This window comes from Epinephelus lanceolatus, chromosome 12 (genome assembly GCF_041903045.1).
Source record: "Epinephelus lanceolatus isolate andai-2023 chromosome 12, ASM4190304v1, whole genome shotgun sequence".
Lineage (NCBI taxonomy): Eukaryota > Metazoa > Chordata > Actinopteri > Perciformes > Serranidae > Epinephelus > Epinephelus lanceolatus.
Genome location: NC_135745.1, coordinates 41,323,270 through 41,344,067, shown reverse-complemented (window position 1 = coordinate 41,344,067; position 20,798 = coordinate 41,323,270). Strand labels below are relative to the sequence as shown.

General features: G+C 42.7%; 1 protein-coding gene across 1 annotated transcript in view; it reads left to right on the top strand.

Moving 5' to 3' along the window:
- kcnq3 (potassium voltage-gated channel, KQT-like subfamily, member 3) overlaps positions 1 to 20,798 on the top strand; it is a 210,234-nt gene that overhangs the window by 172,838 nt on the left and 16,598 nt on the right. Inside the window, exons 3-15 of the mRNA XM_033649653.2 lie at positions 337 to 427; positions 1,934 to 2,060; positions 2,405 to 2,577; positions 3,157 to 3,330; positions 5,857 to 5,967; positions 8,314 to 8,409; positions 8,568 to 8,662; positions 10,061 to 10,087; positions 16,823 to 17,022; positions 17,182 to 17,287; positions 19,830 to 19,961; positions 20,053 to 20,148; positions 20,445 to 20,532. Of these exons, the coding sequence (XP_033505544.1) occupies positions 337 to 427; positions 1,934 to 2,060; positions 2,405 to 2,577; positions 3,157 to 3,330; positions 5,857 to 5,967; positions 8,314 to 8,409; positions 8,568 to 8,662; positions 10,061 to 10,087; positions 16,823 to 17,022; positions 17,182 to 17,287; positions 19,830 to 19,961; positions 20,053 to 20,148; positions 20,445 to 20,532 (1,516 nt within the window). The remainder of the gene's footprint in view (positions 1 to 336; positions 428 to 1,933; positions 2,061 to 2,404; positions 2,578 to 3,156; positions 3,331 to 5,856; positions 5,968 to 8,313; positions 8,410 to 8,567; positions 8,663 to 10,060; positions 10,088 to 16,822; positions 17,023 to 17,181; positions 17,288 to 19,829; positions 19,962 to 20,052; positions 20,149 to 20,444; positions 20,533 to 20,798) is intronic.

Here is a 20,798-nt window from a genome sequence, read left to right as displayed (position 1 = left end):
GGGGCCGTTTATGAACGTGTGATTTATTCAGCTGGGTAAAAAAAAACCTGATTTTAGCTGAACTGTTGCGAGCAGAAAGAGATAATGCAATCACTCTTTCATAAATAGATTTTCCCAGAAGAGATGAGAAGCTGTACGGCACACGAGTGTTCCTATTATTGTGCTGCAGCTGATGTCTCATCGAAACAGTAGACATGTAGCTCCCTCTAGTGGTGACTCAAAGACACTGCTTCATGGTGGAGCACGAGAAGACAAAGTGAGCATGCACCTGTTGTGTTTCTGTATGAATCTCACGGCTGTATGCACTGAGCTGTGTGCTGTTTTGTGTCTCTGCAGGTTTCTGATCGTTCTGGGCTGTTTGATTCTGGCCATACTGACAACATTCAAGGAGCACGAGAAGGTGTCTGCACACTGGCTGGTCATACTGGTGAGAGGACTGGGATTTCTAAAGTTTAGTTCTGAGCAATGTCTGCTCTTTGTTGCCTGGTGAAGAACGTTAATTTAATTTAAGCACTCAGGTATTTCCCCTTAAGTAGCTTTAAGGTTGTAGACATCATGTAATGTCATGCAGTCTGACAGAATCATCAAACTGTGTATCAGTTAGCTCCTGCTCTACATTACAGATAAATGATGTGTACACTGAGTGAAATAATCAAATCAAAGATTAAATCTTTTTTTGTGGCTGCATCATTTCATCAAATGGAAATATTTAAGATGTTGGGAGAAATCTGTAACCCCTGAGTTTTGCTCATGGTCAGGACACAGTTTTTCAATCCATCATCTCTTTTTACACTCGTGCACAGGAGCGAGACACAAGACACACTCTGTGGTGGTTTTGTGTCTCTTTGTTGTTCTTCTGTGTCTTTTTGAAGTCTTTTGAGTCTCTCTGAGGTCATTTTGTGTCTACTTGTGGTTGTTTTTTGTCCTTTTTTGTGTCTTTTTGAAGTAATTTTGTCTCGCTTTGTAGTTTTTATTGTCCTCTTGTGGTTGTTTTATGTTTCTCTGAGGTCATATTGTGTCTTTTTTGTTGTTTTATGTCTCTGTGTAGTCATTCTGTGTCTCCCTGTGGTTGTTCTGTGTCTTTTTGAAGTCTTTTGAGTCTCATTGAGGTCATTTTGTGTTTTATTTGAGTAATTTTGTGTCTCCTTATAGTTTCTTGTGTCTTCTTGTGGTTTTTATTTCTCTCTGAGGTCATTTTGTATCTGTTTGTAGTCACTTTGTGTCTACTTGTGGTTGTTTTTTGTCCTTTTTTGTGTCTTTTTGAGGTAATTTTGTGTCGCTTTGTAGTTTTTATTGTCCTCTTGTGGTTGTTTTATGTTTCTCTGAGGTCATATTGTGTCTTTTTTGTTGTTTTATGTCTGTGTGTAGTCCTTTGTGTCCCCCTTTGGTTGTTTTGTGTCTTTTTGAAGTCATTTGTGTCTCTGAGGTAATTTTGTGTTTTATCTAAGTAATTTTTTGTTGCTTTGTAGTTTCTATTGTCTTCTTGTGGTTGTTCTGTCTATTCTTTTTGTGTCTATTTTTGTTGTTTTGTGTCTCCTTATGGGGGTTTTGTTTTTTGTGCACCTATCTTTTTGGTTGTTTTGCCTGATTTCATAGTTATCTGTGTCTCTTTGGGGTTCCTTTGCATCTGTTTGAGGTCACTGGTGTCTTTTTGTGGTTGGTACTTGTTAATATGAATGAGATTTTACAGATAAAGAACAGGGGGCCCCCCAGACCCCTTGGGCCCCTGAGTCCATGCCCAGTGGGCCTGCTCAGTTATTAATCCATGAATGTGGATGATACGAACATTAAAACTGAGCAAACTGTGGTCGAATAATAAGAACAAAAATAAGTCAGATTCAGTGAAAGCAAAGACTGTCTACTCTGAGGTTCTGATGTAGCCTGACTCTGACCTGTTCCTTCCACTGTGCTCCTGTTTGATTTTCCCATACAGGAAACCTTCGCCATCTTCATCTTCGGAGCAGAGTTTGCACTGAGGGTCTGGGCTGCAGGATGCTGCTGTCGCTACAAAGGATGGAGGGGGAGGCTGAAGTTCGCTCGCAAACCTCTCTGTATTCTAGGTAAACAGGTGGATTTATAAAAAAATGATTTAAAAGTGACATTATGAATGAACAATACTCAACGCCTGTGTATTTGATTCTGTTAACTGTTAAAAACTGAGTGCAGTTACAACACAGTGACGCACTAACCTGCTCCTGATTTGTTATTAACAGCATTTCAACAACGTCTCTTATGTTCGCTCAGCTCTTATTAGGAGCTTTTTCCACAGCTCTCCAAAACGCATTCATCTTTCTACAAAGAAGACTTAATGACTGTGTCGGGTCAGACTCATTAAAGATTTAATAAAAGCCTCACACAGAGAATCTTTCCTGGATCTTTCTGTGCTGTGTGTCCTCCGTCTCAGACATCTTTGTGCTGATTGCCTCGGTGCCGGTGGTGGCGGTGCGTAACCAGGGTAATGTGTTGGCCACGTCCCTGCGCAGCCTGCGCTTCCTGCAGATCCTGCGGATGCTGCGCATGGACCGGAGAGGAGGAACCTGGAAGCTGCTGGGGTCCGCCATCTACGCTCACAGTAAGGTAGGAATGAAAAACCAAACAGAGAGGGAGAAGAGTTTCTTCCCTCAGGTCACCTGGACCCGCGACCACCCCAGACTCTGACTCATAGATACTGTCTGATTGTCACGTACAGCTCCTTTAAGAGAGTCTCACAGCCTTTACATGAATACAGGTGACATCTGGTCGAAAGTTTTTCCACCAGAGGATAAATTGGTTTCTGTCAGAGTGTTATAGGTTTGTACTGTGACTGTGTGTTCGCCTCAGACACTTCTAATGTTGTGTTGTCTGACTAACCTTTAAAGGTTATCCACCCAGGATTACTAACAATTTAATTACACACAACAAAATATCATGACTTTTCCAAAATTTTCAATGATTTTAACAAATTCCATGACTTTTCCAGGCCTGGAAAATGTGAACTGAACCCTGGATTTTTAAATGGTGAACTAGAGAAGAGTGTTTAATGTCAGCAGAGAAAGAGGAAGAGAAATCTGTCCCTATAAAGTTCCCAACAAAGACTAAAAAAACGTGTGTGAAGATAAGTCATACGAATAAATCTGTTTCAGTTGATGTGTGATCATCATACATGTGTCTCTGTAGGAGCTGATCACAGCCTGGTACATCGGCTTCCTGTCTCTGATCCTGGCGTCTTTCCTGGTCTACCTGGTGGAGAAGGACGACGTCTCCATGGACGTGTCCAACCATGAAAACCCCACTGCTCAGCCCAAACCGCAGGACTTCGACACCTACGCCGACGCACTGTGGTGGGGGCTGGTACGTACATTACATTACGTCTCTTCACAGTTTTACCTTTTAATCCAATTTTTAAGGGCAAAAATATATTATTCTAAAAATAAACCATTCGGCTTTTTCTGTCAATTTAACTTAAAGTCCTAACCAGCAACATCCCGCAGGAAAAGAAAAGGATCACATCCTGGCACGATCATGTTGTCTCCATCTGAACCTTTCAAAGACGTCCACACTAGCAACAACATGTTTGGCTCTCTAGCAGCACTTGCTCGCCTTCCTCTTCTCTGTGCTCACTGGCAGTGTGGATATTACCATTTTCCATTTGGCTTTGTATTATCAACTATTTATCGGCTATAATTTTATTATCGGAATAATAAATAATATAAAATTCCCATTATCGGCTGATAATCTAATGCCCAGATATATGTTGTGCACTGTGCCGCCCTAATGCCAACCATAACTTGTATAAAAGATAAGGTCTGATACAGGAAAGTCTTCAACATTATTGTAATCTAAAATTTTAAAGCTCCAGTGTGCAGGATTCAGGGGGATATATATATTAGCAGAAACAGATTATAATATAATAAGTCTGTTTCCTTAAGTGTCTAATCAACTGAAAATAAGAATCGTCAAGTTTTTGGCACCTTAGAATGAGCTGTTTATATCTACATGTGAAGCAAGTCCTCGTCTACGAGCACTACAGATGTATGTACAGACATTTTATCGGTTAAAGTTACTGTCCGTTTCATTTGGAGAGGAGGAGACCGCTGTGGATAATTTGGTTCTTGGTAAAAACCTCCTGGATCAGAAGTTATAAGATCAAAAAAGATCATTAGCAGATGGTAGACGAGCCACTTGCACCGTCATGCCAAACTGTGTTGGAGATACCCTGATTTGTAACGTGACAGTGTTTTTACTGGTTTTAATTGGTTTGTCTCGTTGTTTTGGAGAGGAGGAGACCTCTGTGGATCATTCAGCTCACAGTAAAAACCTCGTGAACATCTGGATCAGAAGAAGTGTGAGCACACAGTAGCGTGTGGTGGGCTAGCGGCCTGTCTTCAAGATGCCAAACACTGTCAGAGAAACACAGATTTGTAAAATGAAGCTTTATTCAGTGATTTTACTGTTTTAAATCAGCTGGTCTGTTTGTTTTGGAGAGGAAGAGACCTCTGTGGATAATTCAGCTCCTGGTAAAAACCTCCTGAACAATGAACACTGAAGGAATTCTTATTGGGAGTTTTCACTGGTTGCAACCTGCTTTTCACCACTAGGTGCCACCAAATCCCCCTAAATCTTACACACTTCACCTTTATTGATGTAAAGTTCATAACTGCACATGTAGCCCCAAACTATGATTGTTCGTATAGTCTGAATTGTCCCACTGAACACAGAGCAGTGCTAGCTTATGCTGACAGTCTTACTGTCTTCTTTTATGACGCATTACATGGGATGAAATGATAAAATAATGTCGCTTAGTTTTGTCCCCAACAGCGCAGATATCTCATGTCTCATCCTGAATTTAGGGAACTACATGCATCTTGTCTTTGGGCAAAGAAATCTTGGACAAATGTTGCACATTATCATTTTTATACTAAATTCAAGTCACCATTTCATAAACAGCAGACATTGTTCAGTCTTAGAGGCTTTGATACTGACTCTTTTTAACAAATTCCTGAGACAACTGACATTGCACTGACGAATAAGTGAAATGATGAAGTGTCGTGTGTTGGTAAGTGATGAGTGAGATTAGGTGACTTGTTAAAGAGAGGTTTTTGCTATGAGGTTGTATTTCCTTCCGTCTGTTTGTCAGTTAGATGTCCTCAGGGTTCAGTGTGGATTTGGCTGCAGCTTGGCCGACAGATTGCACTCGGCCAAATGATCTACCAATAACTTTGGCTGTGAGCCAAATCAGGGATTTCTGCCAAAAACAATTAGCATATTTTAGCCACTAATATTGTGCTGCATTCAGGTGTCATTAGGAATCTTCAAAATCAGCTGGTATTTTGTTGGAAGATCTGTTCTGAAAGACAAAAATAAAATCAGTTAGTGAGCTGCTAGCTTCTTGTGGAATTGTCCAGTGTTGGCAGAGCTTCATGCTCTAATGAATGTCCTCCAGTCAGAGGAAACCTCTGCACTTATTCCAGCAGCATGGCCTCATTAAGGAGACCGTCCTTCAACCAGGAGGCCAGAGTTCAAGTTCTATGACAGCAAGCATCTGCCCTGCTGAAGTGTCCTTGAGCAGGATACTCAATAGTCACCAGCTAGATGATGCTGTGACCCTTTGAAACAGTCGACTGCCCTTCAGTGGATCCACACAGAGGTCACAGAGTGAAGCAGAGCTCACAGCCGAGTTTCTCAACAAAATATTTCTGCAGAGAGAAGGACACTGAGACTGTAACACTGCCATTACTGTGTTTTACTGCTGTCAGAAATATCTCCTGTTGCACTTAATAGCCCTAGTGGCCGCCGAATCCTTCAAACAGTCCTTGTCAGTTCAGACATTTGACAGTTACTTTGGAGAAGTGTCATCTTTATTTGTCTCTTTTGCAGATCACACTGACCACCATTGGCTACGGGGACAAAACCCCAAAGACGTGGGCTGGGAGACTGTTAGCCGGCACTTTCGCTCTGATCGGAGTGTCCTTCTTCGCTTTGCCTGCAGTGGGTACACTCTCCTGTAGAGTATATGTGTATTAACTGCAGCACCACTGAACTGTTAATACATCTAACAAACACCATTGCTGGTAGTTTATTGCAGAGATCACAGATTAATTTGTTAAGAAAGTGTGACTGATGAAGATATTTGCTAACTGATATTGAGTTAGTGTCTCTTTCCCAGTCTGAACCTGTTTGACGACGGCAGAAGTTGGTTGCAACATGTTCTCATCCCAACTCATTAAATACCGCCGCTTTGTCAGTGGATCTGTTCGTCTAAACATGGCGTGCTAGATACCTAGATTAGTTTCAGACATTTAGGGATGGCGTGTCAATGTACACCTGTCACATGTATTGTGTCTTTTCGAAATACAATTTCATTTTCACAGGAAATGTACAGTTTCTGCTCGCTAAATGCAAACACTCTTTTTCAAAATGAACTCACAACGTAGGTTAATGCCTCATTGTTTTCCTTAGGTTTAGGCAACAAAAGTCTGTGGTTAGGTAAAAAAACACATCATGTTTTGGCCTAAAATTCAAATGGGAAACAAACAGCAGACTCCTGGGTAAAAGTCCAGAATTTGTTAGACCCATCCACTTCCACTCCTGCCCGCCCATAGGGACTTTCTCACTCTTTATAGTACTGTAGTTGCCGGCACTGTTACAAACTGCTGCCACCTATCATACCACCATGAAGGGTGCCTCTTTGCATCCACTGACAAAGTGGTAGTGTTTGACAAGTTTGGTGGTTTCTAACTGCCTCTAAAGCTGACGCACCCTGTGCATTTTAAGGCTGAAAAAGTTAAAGCAGTGTTCTCCACACAAAAAGAGCAACTATTATCCAGACTGTGCCAGTGCGATTTCACAACTCTCAGAGTCCTGATTACAGTGTAACTCTAACCCTAGCCCACCTCATATTTAACATCTTTTTCAGGTTCCCATCATGTGCTATATATTGTAGAGCTGAGGAACAAAGGACCCCAGGAAAATAGGAGTGTGTGTTAGCAGGAGCTAGCACCACCTGACAAACTGCAAACCAAAACTTTAGCTAAGAAAATAAAGCTTTAACATTTTCTTCATCTTTTAAAAGCACATGTTCTGATTTCAATGAATAACTGAACTTCTGTGGTAAGTTTGTCATAAAAAAACAAACAAACAAAAAATGTTGGTGTGACACATGTCTATGTTGCTATGTCAGCCCACAAACCAGGAGGCGGATGCACCATATACAAAGGCTTTATCCTTGTCACAGCTGCCACGGGCCCTTTGCTCCATGTTGTCCCCCCCTCTGTTTCTCCCCCTTTAATGCCCTCTATACACTGTGCGATTTTAGCAATCTTATAAGACTATTGCATGACACACTGTGAGACGTGGATCTAATAAACTTTGATAGGACGTCAAGTTTGATGTGTGCAGACTGTACGATGGCCGTTTACTACTGAATCGCAGGTTACGACGTACGTCAATATGCAACGTCATCAGCGTGCAGCACATCAGCATACGTCATCCATCTGCGCCACCATAGGTAGCTTGCTCACCCGGAAGTTGCAGTTCCTCCGCAATTTCCTTCCATGCAGCGTCTTTTTTCTGGCGGTCATGATAGCAGCTGGAGGAAACATCAAATAAACAAGGCTTCTGCTGCCATAGCTCCACCAAACTTTCCTCTTTCTGGGAGTTCCACAGACTTCTTTTTGTTCGTTTTATCATCACGATCATTTGTTTGGGTTTAGCTCCGGTGTCGCGGTGACCATTGCGCCATTTCGTGCTGCATTTCTCGTAGTCATCCTAAATTTGTGACATCATCAGAATTTTATCTCAGGTTATCTTTGGTTGCAAGACGTTGACAACAGCCGTCCTTGAACCTGTCTCACAGTGCGATGTAAGACCACCGTTTTAGAGCCACGACCAAAGATATCGCCACGTTTCTCCCACGATGGCCATCTTTCGTCTGGGACAGCCCAAAATTGCACAGAGTATACCGGTAACAACTCTGGATCTGTCCTGTCAAATGAAGGCAAAACGCCGAAAAATAATCTTAAAGAAAGCAGCAAACACATTGTTATCTCACCTTGACTACTTCCTGTCCTGTTTGTACAGAACCAGCATGTGCTTGGAGCATCAAACAGTGACCATAAAATCACAGCTAGTGTCTGTTGCCTTTTACAGAGAGAAATGACACCTCAAACCTTGACAGAAGAGACAATAAGAAGCTTAACTGAACAGAATTGTGTACGCAGCATTCAAAGCCTATCAAGCCTTTTTCAAATGAGTTGTGTAGGATACCCAGTGGTGGTTTTCATGCACTGTCCGCTCCAGAGGCAGGACTACACTGACTGTGTTTTGTGGCTGCAGGGGATCCTGGGCTCAGGCTTGGCTCTGAAGGTCCAGGAGCAGCACAGACAGAAGCACTTTGAGAAGCGCAGACATCCAGCCGCGGGGCTCATCCAGGTGAGACTCCACCTGACATCATCAGCAGACCTCTCACATGACTGGCTTTGACTGCCATTGTTATTCTGATCCACCTTAATTCATACAGTTAATATCAAATTGCCCATTCAGCTGTTTTAATTGTGTTTCTGTTTGCTGTTCTGTCTTCTTATCTGAAGTCTGCTTGGCGATATTATTCCACCAATCCAATCAGGGAAGACCTTATTGCCACGTGGAGATTCTATGAAACTGTCATCTCTCTTCCCTGTTTCAGGCAAGTAACACCAACTGTAAAAACAACAAGGTGAAGTGGCATGCCATGATGTTCATGTTAGCACTGAGAGGCGTTAGAGAGACTGAACGTTGTGTTCAGACTGTTGTGATTGTAAATCTGTGTTGCTGATACAGTTGTCTCATTGGCTTAAACAATCGACAACTGACATAACCTAACCATCACATTTCAGTGTAAGAGCTTGAGGGAATTTTGTCAAATTTGGCACAAATGTCCACTTGGACTCTGATTAACTGATTCAGTTTTGGCAGTCCAAGGTCGAGGTCACTGTGAGTTTACATTCATCTCATTCTCAAGAATTTCTTTGAGTGTGGCACAAACGTCCACTTGGACTCAGCAAAGAACTGATAAGAACTTGGTCAAAGATTAAGGTCACTGTGACGTTTTGTTCATCTTGTGAGCACAATATCTCAAGAACGCTGTGAGGGAATTTGGCACAATTGTCCAGTTGGACTTGAGGATGAACTGATTTGATTTTGGTGGTTCTACGTCAAAGGTCAAGGTCACTGTGACCTCATCCATATCATTCTCGTGAATGAGATATCTCAAGAATGCCTTGAGGAAATTTCCTCAACTTCGGCACAAACATCTGCTTGAACTGCTAAGAATTTGGGGATCAAAGGTCAAGATCACCGTGACCTTGTGTTTGTCTTGTTCTCGAGAATTCAGTATTTAAAGAACACCTTGAGGGAATATCTTTGAATGTGGCACAAATGTCCACTTGGACTTATAACAGTGAACTGATTATAATTTGGTGGCCAAGGGTCACTGTGACCTTGTTCGTCTCATTCTCGTGAACATGATATCTGCTTAGAATTTTGTTGGCAAACGTCTAGGTCATTGCGACCTCGCATCCATCTCACTGTGAATGCGATATTTTAAGAGGACCTCGACAGAATTTTCCCAAATTTGGCACAAACATCCACTCGGACTCAAGAATAAACTGGTCAGAATTTGGCAGTCAAAGGTCACTGTCATTCATACACTCATCACAAAAAATGCTCCTAAATGTGTAATAGGATAAAATAATGAAGTGCTGATGATTGTGTCCAAAAAGTCAAAGGTCAACTTCAGTGTGACATCATAATTGTATGCATAAACACTTTTTTGGCCATTAGTCAACGTCATAACTCGAGGTTTCATTTGGTCAGTACTCTAATCTGTGCTGCTGAGGGAAGACGTGAGTGAGTGTTCTCACACACATGGATGTAAACTGTAACTTGACTGTTGCACGCAGGCATACAGCCACAAGGTGATAATTCTAGTTCAATCAGAACTCAGGTCTTTCTGAAGTGTTTAAATGTCCTCTGTTGAAGGATGTTGAAGCTCTACTTTGTTCTCAGTTGTTAACTTTTGTCCTTTCTCTCTCTCCATCCAAAGGAAGGATCACTTGGAGGCCATGGCGAGGTAGGTCACTGTTGTTCGATCTCCAGCAGAAATAGTGTAAATCACACAGAGCAGTGCCCAGAGTCTTTCTCATGGAGCTTTAATTAGCCCAACATGCTGGAAAGACTAATGAAGGTTTCCTAGAATATCCCCCTGTCCGCTTTTAAATAGCTTCCATATTAATTCACAAGTCACATAAATCTGTGCGCTAATGTGGTAAATATGTGAATGGTGATATAAAACTCCCACTCGTCCCGCTCTTTAATAGCGCCGCCTTCCACATCAGCTGCTTTGAAGACATTTAGGCTGAGTTTTTTTTAGAAACCTATTAGTGAGTCCATTAGTTATGTTTCAATTATGAATGACAGTTAGGATCGAGTAATTAGGGCCCGAGATGGGGTCTTTGGGTGTGATGGTTCTTTTTTCTCTCCTTGGTGTGGAGGGGCGTTAATGAGGCTCTACAGCCAAACATGTCATGGAGATCTCAGTGAGGAGGGTTGATCTGTGAAAGCAACGTATCTGGTCTTCATAAGCTGCTGCAATGATGTCGTAAGTCTACTGCAGTGATCAATACACAGTCACTTCTGGTGAACGCTGACCTCGGTGCCACTGTACATCTGCTGTCATACTTCACACAGTTGGTTAGTTACAGCCTGACGCAGTGACAGGACACAGTCATTTCTATTGGATGTCATAGGGATCAAACCTGTGACCTGGGAGTAGCAGGACATTCTCTTACCCTCTGGATTTGAGAGGCTGAGAAGATACATGAGAGGTGTAGTGGCAGTCCCTCTGAATATCAAAGAAAGCCACTAATGAGCTGTAGGCACAGTAACTTCACTCGGTCACACCGTAGAAAAACCATAGCTCCTGTGCCGAAAGCAGCTCTCTGCTCAACTAAACTGATCCACATGCAGTGTCTCACTCTCCCTCCCCTCCATGTCGGGCTGTTGGACTCTCCTGGTTCTAACATAGCCTCATTACACTGGAGCGTTCCAGTCTGACACCTCCTGGCCTCCAATGAGCCGCCATGTTCAACATGCTGGATTAAGTTACTGCTGCGAAAGCTACAGAGCAACAACAACAGGAGCCCTGATACACCGGCTGATAGAGAGGAGGGAGCTCAGTTCACTTACTGCAGACACTCGGGCAGCAGTGTTTGTTTTGGAGGCTGAACTGAAAGGGTCAGTTCACCCAAATGACCAAATAAAAAATCATAGCTGTCCCAGTCCTTGCACATAGTTTGTGTTTTATTCGTCCAGGTTTTTAGATATCTGCCTCTGCTTTCACCCAAACACAGTACAATGATCGGAAATTAACTTTAGTTTGTGAGGATAACATTAAAAGGTAATCTTAAGGGGTGGTGCTTTAAGCTAATATCAAAAAAGAGGGGAAATTACTGGCCCAAATGTTGGAGTCATCACAGACTTCGGGGGTGATCACAGAAATGAGACGCTAAAGACGCGCACGCTTCAAAGACACTTATTCAATGCGCGCTAGCTACTGCCATTTGACGCTCAAAAAGTTGAAAATATTTTAACTTTTCAGCGTCTACGTGCGTCTAAAAAGAAGCGTCTGCAAAAACGTGCGTTTAAAAAGACGCCGGAAAAATGCCCGTCTAATAAGACGCTTGAACGCTGGTCAGACGCGCCGTTTCCAGCGTTTCATCTCGGTGTGATTGCTCCCTTACACAGCCTGTTCTCACTCCCAACTCGTCAAATACCTCCACTTTGTCACTGGATCTCAGCGTCAGACACTGACGCACAGAGGCACCCTTTGCGGCGGTATGATGTGCACCAGTTGGTAGCAGTTACTGATGCAGCAGGCAACAACCCAACTCGTCAGATACTAGTGTTTTGTTAGCAGATCTTGGCATCAGACGACGACGCACAGAAGCACCCTTTGCAGCGGTACGATACACACCAGATGGCAGCAGTTTGTGGGACAGTTGTTTACAGTGGTAGTTGCCAGCAGCAGTTTGTGGCACCGCCATCAGAGTGAGAAAATATGGCGGGCAGGAGGGGAGGTGCATGAGTCAAAAAAACTCTGGACTTTCACTCTGGAGCCCGCTGTTTGTTTCCCGTGCGAAAAGCAAAAGTCAGTGTAGTTCTTTTAGTAGCAACATAGTGTGCTAGTGTAGCATGCTATGTTAGTGACGTATGTCACAGGACATGACATAACAGTAGTAACAGCTGTACTTATTTTAGGCAAACCATAATGTTCTTTTTCTAAATCTAACCATGTACTTCTGTCACTTGTGCATTTAATGAGCAGAGGCTGTACATTTCCTGTGAAAACAAAAGTGTATTTTGAAAAGACACAATGCATGTAGCACCGTCCCTAAGCATCTAAAACTGACGCAAGAGGGTACCTAATGTGTATTGTATGTATTTTGACGTGTAGGTCCACTGACAAAGCAGCAGTATTTGACAAGTTGGGCTGAGAATGTGTTAAAAAGACCAACATTCCGGGAACATTAAAAAAACACAGTAATTGAACAGTATATACCTGGATATGTATGCAAAGAGAACAGAGAAACATTGAGAGGAAATGTGATAAAGAAAGATAGATGATAGATGAAGTGATAGAAGTGGGGAGTGAAAGTGAAGGGAAAGATGAGGGGAAAAGAAAAGGGGAACAAAGCTGTAGAGATGCTGAAGGGTGGACAAAGGGGAGAAACAAAGTGAGGTAGAGAGAGTTTTAACTCCCTTGTAGGATCGGCGGCTGGGAAATTAGCAGTCTGACATTATCTTGTTGCTCTGAGCAAAGAGGTGGACGACGGCCAGAAACTACAGCAGAGCTGCCAGGTCCAGCAAGAGGCTGATAAGCCACTTACTGCGTGTGTGTGTGTGTGTGTGTGTGTGTGCGCATGTGTGTGTGTGTGTGTGTGTGTGTGACTGCACTGAACGATATTAGACCTTGTATCTGAGTTATCCAGTATTATTGTGTGGTCTATTCAATACAGCACTGAGAGAAAATTATATCCCATCTGAGAGTCAATTTTGTGTGTGTGTGTGTGTTTGTACTTGTACATGATACATAGTGAGGACCAAGAAACAAAAAAAAAATTCAGAGTGAGGACATTTTTGAAAAGTGAGGACATTATGACCTGTCCTCTCTTCTTCAAAGGCCTGTTCGGGGTTGAGACTTAGTTTTGGGGTTCAGGTTACGATTTGGTTTATGTAAGTGTAAAGGTTGGGGGTAGGCATTAGTTGTGATGGTTAAGGTTAGGGACTGTTCTTAATTTATCAGAGAAGGGGGGTGGCTGTAGTGTGACTTTGTTTTTTATTTTTATTTTTCTATTCTGACCCTCCCTGAAGCAACAAATATTTTTCCTTGAGCCTCTCCAAGTGACTGCTGGAAAATGCATGACCCTCCCTCCAGTAAAAAACAGTTGTTGGTTTTTAAAAGGCTTGGTTTGTTGCTTTTGTCATATGTGCTGGTTAGTTCATGCAAATTGTTTATTTCTGGCCAAATTTTAAATATAGAATAAAGTGATTTTAAGATCAGATTTGGTTATGTTTTTTATATCTAACTGAAGCATTTGTTGCACGAGGTGTGTCCAAGGAACGTTAGAAATTTGAAAATCCAATGATAATTTCTGTTTTTACAGTTTCTGGCTGTAATAAATGGTGATTTTTTTAAAGAAAACATGCCCTCTAAGGCAAGTGATACAATAAATACAAAATACAACTGTTTAAAGTTTTATGCCCCTCCCCAAAGCCAAACAAACACATTGGCCCCTCCTCAGTTCTCAAAAGTTATTTGAAATGCCTCTCACTTTCTGCACCACCCCTCCCCCCTCATAAGTAATTAACAGTCCCTTAAGGGAAGGGATTGAGGGTCCTCACAAGGACTGTAGTACAAGAATATGTGTGTTCTTGTTTTCATTGTGACAACATGTTTCAGATCTTTGCAGTGAGCACAGCGTTATCAAGTTATAGTCAGTTTAGTCTTTTTAGGATTACCTTAGAAATCCGTGATGATCTCTGTAAAGCTCATGATGTTCAGTTTTTGTTGATACTTTTTTAGCGTTGATGATTTGACTCTGTGGTCATTTAAGAGTTTATAGGTAGTGAGCAGAAAGCTCAAAGCCTTCTTAAGGATTAGGCTGGTTCATGGTTTAATTACTGACAACAGATCCCATTAAAAGACCAAAACAACAATGTGTTAGCTCGTCTCTGAATACTTCTGAGCTCTAAGCCCATTAGTTCCAACTGACGACAGAAATCTTTAAAAATATAAACATGTAGTTTCAGCAGAGATTTAGTGGCATCTAGTGGTGAGGATTGCAGATTGCATCCATCTGAAACTTCTCCCGCTTAGAATTCCTTCAGTGTTCATCGTTCAGGAGGTTTTTACAGGGAGCCAAATTATCCACAGAGGTCTCTTCCTCTCCAAAACAAATTGACCAGGTGATACACCTGTACGAACACTGAATAAAGCAGTTTCATGTTAAACATCAGTATTCTTCCAACCCTGCTTGTCGTAGAGGGGCTGCTAACTACGGTTGCTGACAGAAAAACATAAATGTCCCTATCTAGAGCCATAGTTTGGTTTGTCCACTCTGGGCTACTTTTAAAACATGGAGGTACAAGATGGTGATCTCCTTAGACGAGAACCCACTCCTATGTAGATATAAATGCTTCATTCTGAGGTGCTGAAAACACAATTATTATTTTCATGTGATAATAAGAAGAATGCGTACTTATTATTTTGTATTTCATTTCTGCTGATATATCTCCCCATATGCTACACACTGGAGCTTTAATGTTAGTAATCAACTGGGGGAGTTTCATGGAGATGTATATTCGTTAAAAGTTTGACCCTATTTATCTGGGGTGTCTCCTCTTAAACTGCTGACATCATCTGGAGCGGCTCATATAGTCTGATTGTCTCATGTTTCCCAGATGTAACCAGATTTTCAGTTTAACTTGGTGAGCACAGTTGTATCATAGCAGCTTGGAAAAAAAACACTCCAAAAATAAGACCTGAGTTGCAATAAAGTGGATTTATTCTTTAATAATGTCACTGCAGGTTTGTGCAGGTATAGTAAACCAATCTGTGTGTGTGCTTCTTGGGAAGGCAGAGCTGTGGGAGATAAGGAGCATTATTTTTTCCCGTAGTGTTGCCTCATTTACAGAGAGCCACGGGATAATCACGGGATAATTTTCTGCTCTTTATTCGCTCGAGAAGCAGTCAGAAAGAGATTCACTCTTCCTTTAAAGCTTCCTATTCTGCAGCCTCTCAGCGCCGTAATCTGCCGTCCCTATTCTGCGCCGAGGCCACATAGAGGCTTATATTGTGTGTCTGCTGTGGGAGCAAAGTTGCTGAGAACGCTCCACGTTTCAGAGGCCCCGTTCGGGCTGTGGCCGGCTCCGGTTACCCCGCCTCTCTGCCTCTTCCAAGGCACACAGGAGTCTTATTTTACCCAGGGAGCTCTTGCCTTTGTGCTGCCAAATATTGTCAGCCATTGGACAATAAAGGAGACCAATCTCTCGCAGCTCTTTGAGGCTTCCTTCTGCCAGGAGAGCAGCATTGTTACGTCGAGGCAGCAGACCATGAAGACTTCAACTCCTCTGTGAGAGCAAAGTCAGGCTCAAGGAGAACTTGTAGCTGAGACTAGAAGAGGGATTCCTGGTGTTGCTTGGTTCATCCTCAGAACGAACCAACATCCTCAGAACGAGTGCTAAAATCTCTAAAAAATCCCTGGTTTATACTCAGTGATAAAGCAACTTAGCCAAATGTATTGCGATGTAGAGTTATACTTAAATAATCAATCCTGTTAAGGATATAATGTTTATGAGAGGTCCGAGGTGTTTAGTCGCTTTGGCACTTGTGACATTAGCCAGGTGGGCTTGGGTGCAGATATTTTAAATTAGAATTTCACCTTTAATGTCACTGAGACGGAAATGATTTTGACTTGTAGTTGGCGGTCTTGCTGTCGTCTTGATGCAAAGACAACATTTATACTTTGTCATATGGATAAAAAAGGGCAAATTGGACTCGGCTGCAAAATTTTGTGGGCATGTTTGTTTGCGCTTCAACATCATTAGTGCAGTATCTTGTGAATTGGACCTTGAGACGGGGCAGATAGTGGCTGCAAGTGATGTACAGCTCATGGTGCTATCAGCAGCTGCAAACCATTCTTTGTGAATTTGTCCTCCAGTCTTGCTGGTTGTCACCATAGATGAAGAAGGACAACATGTCTTTACTTCCTCCCACTGTACAACAATGAAGCCAAAATATCCTGGATATGGCCACCACCATCTTGCTCTCGTGACACAATTTGGAGCCGGAGTCTGCCCAGTAGCATTCTCCGTGGTATTGAGTTTCAGCACATACATCTGTCCATTCAATCACAAGCAGTGCCATTGATCACCAGCACACTGATTGGCACTCACAGCTGTCAATCATTACATCAAATCCCCTTTTTGTAGGATTAAATAAATAATGGTTACGTCAATGTGATAAGAACCACCTAAAATGACAGAAACCATCTTTGGGAAAAGTGTATTTGACTTATACTTTGAGTTTTTGGTTTGGCCCATGTCCACTTACATAAAGGGGGCAGGGATTATGACCTGTACCGCGGTCAGCCACCAGGGGGCAATCAATATGTTTTGGCCTCCCTTTTAGGGAGCGGTTATGTTGTCTGTCTTTATACAGTCTATGGTTGCCACTTGGTATAGTACTATGTATCATGGCTTCCTCATCCTCCACACGGTCTCTCTTCTCTCTTTTCCTCCATTTCAGCCAAAAACTGAGTTTACTCGAGCGTGTTCGCCTTCCCAATGCACGGCCATCAGTTGGGACAGGCAAGAGGCTCACAGGTAACACCGACTCCATCGAGGAAAGTCCCTCCAAGGAGCCAAAACCTGCCGGCTTCAGTAACCGGGAACGCTTCCGCACCGCCTTCCGCATGAAGGCCTACACACTCCGCCAGAGCTCTGAAGGTATGACAACAACAACTGCGATCATGAAAATAAAAGGTGGAGTTTGAACTGTACGATGCAGCTACCTAATGTGCCACATGGTCATTATCATATTAACTGTCTACGGTTTGCTCATGTGCAGTTCTTACATCAGCGTTTTCCTGTTGTTTTCTTTGTTAGATGCCGGAGCCCTGGCAGAACCAGCCTTAGAGGAGCGGGGCTTCCCTGCAGACATCCTCATGGAGGAGATGATCCCCACACTTAAACTGGTCATCAGGGCAGTCAGGTCAGGAACTTTAGAGAGATCTGAGAAATTATCTGCACAAGCATTTGATGCCAGTTTGTAGTACTTGACGATTTAAAATGTGACATACACAATAAGATTGGTACTTAAAAAGTATGAATGTTAGTTGTAGCCTCAAATGTTACAGCAGGAGGGTGAGCGTTGGAATCCAGAGAGTGTGGGCAAAACTCAGTCATGCTTACAGATGACATAATGCAGGAACTTAATCTAGCACAAGGGCCTGTGAGATGAGTGATTAACCCTGTGAAAGTGCTGCTTCCTTCCACACCATTATTTTGGGGCTGAATGGGTCTGAATGGGATGCTGAGACCTGACGGGTTCTAGTTTCAGGACCAAGCTTGTGCAGTGTTTGGGCATGTTCGAGTCAGCTCAAAGTGGGAGTTCTGAGGGACAAAAGACAGAGCTCAGTGGGTGGCAGGGTGGATTAAGACTAGAGATGACTTACAAGAAACTGAAAGGTGTCATGTTTGATCCCGGCACAGTCAGGAAGAGCTGTCTGGTGAATGCAACACCAAAGACTAGTTTCAGGTACCAGGTACAAACAGTGTGAACCCCTACTTGCAGTTCATAATCTCCAACTCTGGTTGACTTGTATCAGACAAATGGCCAAACGTTGAAGGTGCTGGTTTAACAAGGACAGATTTAGCACACACTGGGGTTGTTTTCAGCTCAACATGAGGATGGTGGGATGAGGGTCAGCAGCTCCAAATCTGAGACTGGGATTACTAATTCCGAGTTAGAAGTAAGTTGTACCCCAAGTGAAGGAATTTGTGCCTCTTCGGGTCTTGTTTATGGGCATTCTCCGAACCCATCGGCTGTATTCGGCGTCTGACTTCCGGCAGATGGCGATACAGCCTCTATAAGTAAATATAAGTAAACATGCTGAACCATTGCGATGGATTCAGAGTTTGCAGTGATGCCAATTATGTTCCGCCTCGTTAGTTCACTGCACGGAGTGTTTAACCTGGCAACAACTGCAGCCGGCTCAAACGTGATTGGTCAATATCACACGGACTACAAACAACCTACAACCGGAAACCAGGGCTCTTCCGCTCTTCTTCTGGAGGCAAGATCTCCAGGGTTTGCCTACAGACTCTACATTCACTGAATGTAGAGTCTGTATATAGAGACTAGTTTATGGGTGATGGTAAGAGAGCATGAAATTGTCAGATTGGTGCCGCATCTGCAGTAAAACTGCCATTGTGCCGGCCACTTGTGGTGGAGGTGAGGCTGATGGCAGAGCTCAATCTTATCCAGTCAACCTATGTTTCAACACTCAACTGTGCTCATGAGCTTTGGGTAATGACCCAAAAAAAGAAATCACAGACACAAGCAGCCAAAATGAGTGTCCTTAAGGCTCATTTATGCTCAATGTTAGATACATACAAGCACAGATGGAGCCTTCTGTCAGCACTCTGCATTCATTTCATCTTGTATTTGCACACATTTTCTGAAAGCTTATGGATACAGACGAGACGGAGCAGTGCCACCCGAAATCACTGAAGCAATATAGCATAGTTCAAGCGAGAAACGACAGTAGGGCGTGAAAAAGATGTGTAAAATGGTGGATCAGGACAAATGGTCACATAGTGATAAGAATTCTCCGTCCAAATATCCCAAGTATTTGATGGCCTCACAGACCACCTCCATGTACAATGCCGTGTCCATTAAAAGGTACATTATTATGACCTCCTTCACTGTCACCATGTTTGTTGCTGTCAGAAACTTTTGACTGTACCCTCTGGTGCCAACTTGTGGATCTGTCTGTGCCAGCATAACAGACACATAGAAGTATTTGGGCAGTGATGGTTACAACCTTTGAAATAAACAAAAATACTTTCATACATAAAGGGAGTATAAATAAGCCCTGAGATGGTTGGACTCACACATAAGGTGTTTTGGACCAATCACTTCAGGGCCCACTGGGAAATTCCCGCTGAGAACTACATACTTTCAAGGGCTTTTTCTCTGTTTGCATTCTCACTGCCAATGGGAATGCTGAAGTGACGTACTGTAAACTGCCCGGTAGTTGATATAGAAAAATCACTTTCACTTTGACAAGTCCAAATCACGTTCTGTTTCCACCGTCGCACGTATAATGTTGATGTTATGACCTGTTCTATTGCTTATTAAAATAGTGGTTGGTGGTGCTTGGTGGGCTGTGTTTGAACAATCACCGTACACATACCTCACTCACGGTTCATGTTGTACTGGAAAAGTACCTACTCTGAAATAGGAGTAAAATAAAGTCCCTTAAAATGGTGTTCTAAGAACTACGGTCGCTCTGAGTTCCTATGGGGCGGACACAACAAAAAGGGGGACTCTCAGAACTATGAAAAAGTTAAAAAATGCCTACAGATACCTGATAGACCATAGAGCATGCACAGAAATGGTAAGTACAACAGGTGGAAGCTAAAGGTGTGCCACATCAAATGGATTTTGACCACAGAGAGAACACCAATGTTTGGTCAAATTTTGTCACTTTAATGTCCAAACTGTTGAATGTCAATTCTTTGTCTCACAGGATCATGCAATTCCTCTTGAACAAGAAGCGGTTTAAGGAAACTCTGAGGCCTTACGATGTCAAAGATGTGATCGAGCAGTACTCTGCTGGACACCTGGACATGCTCTGTAGAATAAAATACCTCCAGACAAGGTCAGTGACCACACTGCGCTATGAGGGAATCTGTTTGTGTGAAGCAAATGTCTCCTCTTCCTCAAGCTCATCCTGTTTCTCTTTCTTTAAGGATCGACATGATTCTTGCCCCTGGACCCCCCCTCACCCCTAAACAAAAGAAAACTCAGAAAACACCCTTTACCTATCCGCCCAATCAGTCACCCAGGTACAGTACAGTCACTCTGTTCAATAGATAATGAATAGAGTAGACAATGCTATCAGATTATATTACAATATTAACCAGAATTGCTAAAATAATGCTAACTAGTATTTGTTTCCATTACAATGTCACATAACTGTGAATTTATCTTGGTAACATCTTCATCCTGTTTCTCTTTTCATGTAGTACATTATATATTCTAGTAGTCTTGCGCTGTTGCTCTGCGGTAGTGAATCTGTTGTTAATTTCCTGCTAACAAATGTCTGTGCAGTCCACGTCTACTCAGTGTCCCTGTGTTCCAGGCATGAGTCCTACATAGCCAAAGCCGCCACCATGCCAGATGCCGAAGACCAAAGCATGATGGGTAGATTTGTGAGGGTGGAGAGACAGGTGAGGATTAAAACGGCAAAGCACCTTGTGGGATGAATAATGCAACATTTACAATATTTCAGATGTTCTAATGCACCTGACATATCTGTGACAGAGCCACAAAGGACTGGAGACATACAGTATGGACTTGATCAGAATTGTGTACCACATGTTGCTAGTTCAGAAATAAATCGGCCAAAGACAGTGTATCCTTTAGAACTTGTTCGCACCAGCAATTATATCAGCAGAAGTTCAAACAAGAAAGTCTTTTCCTTTCTTTTTCATGG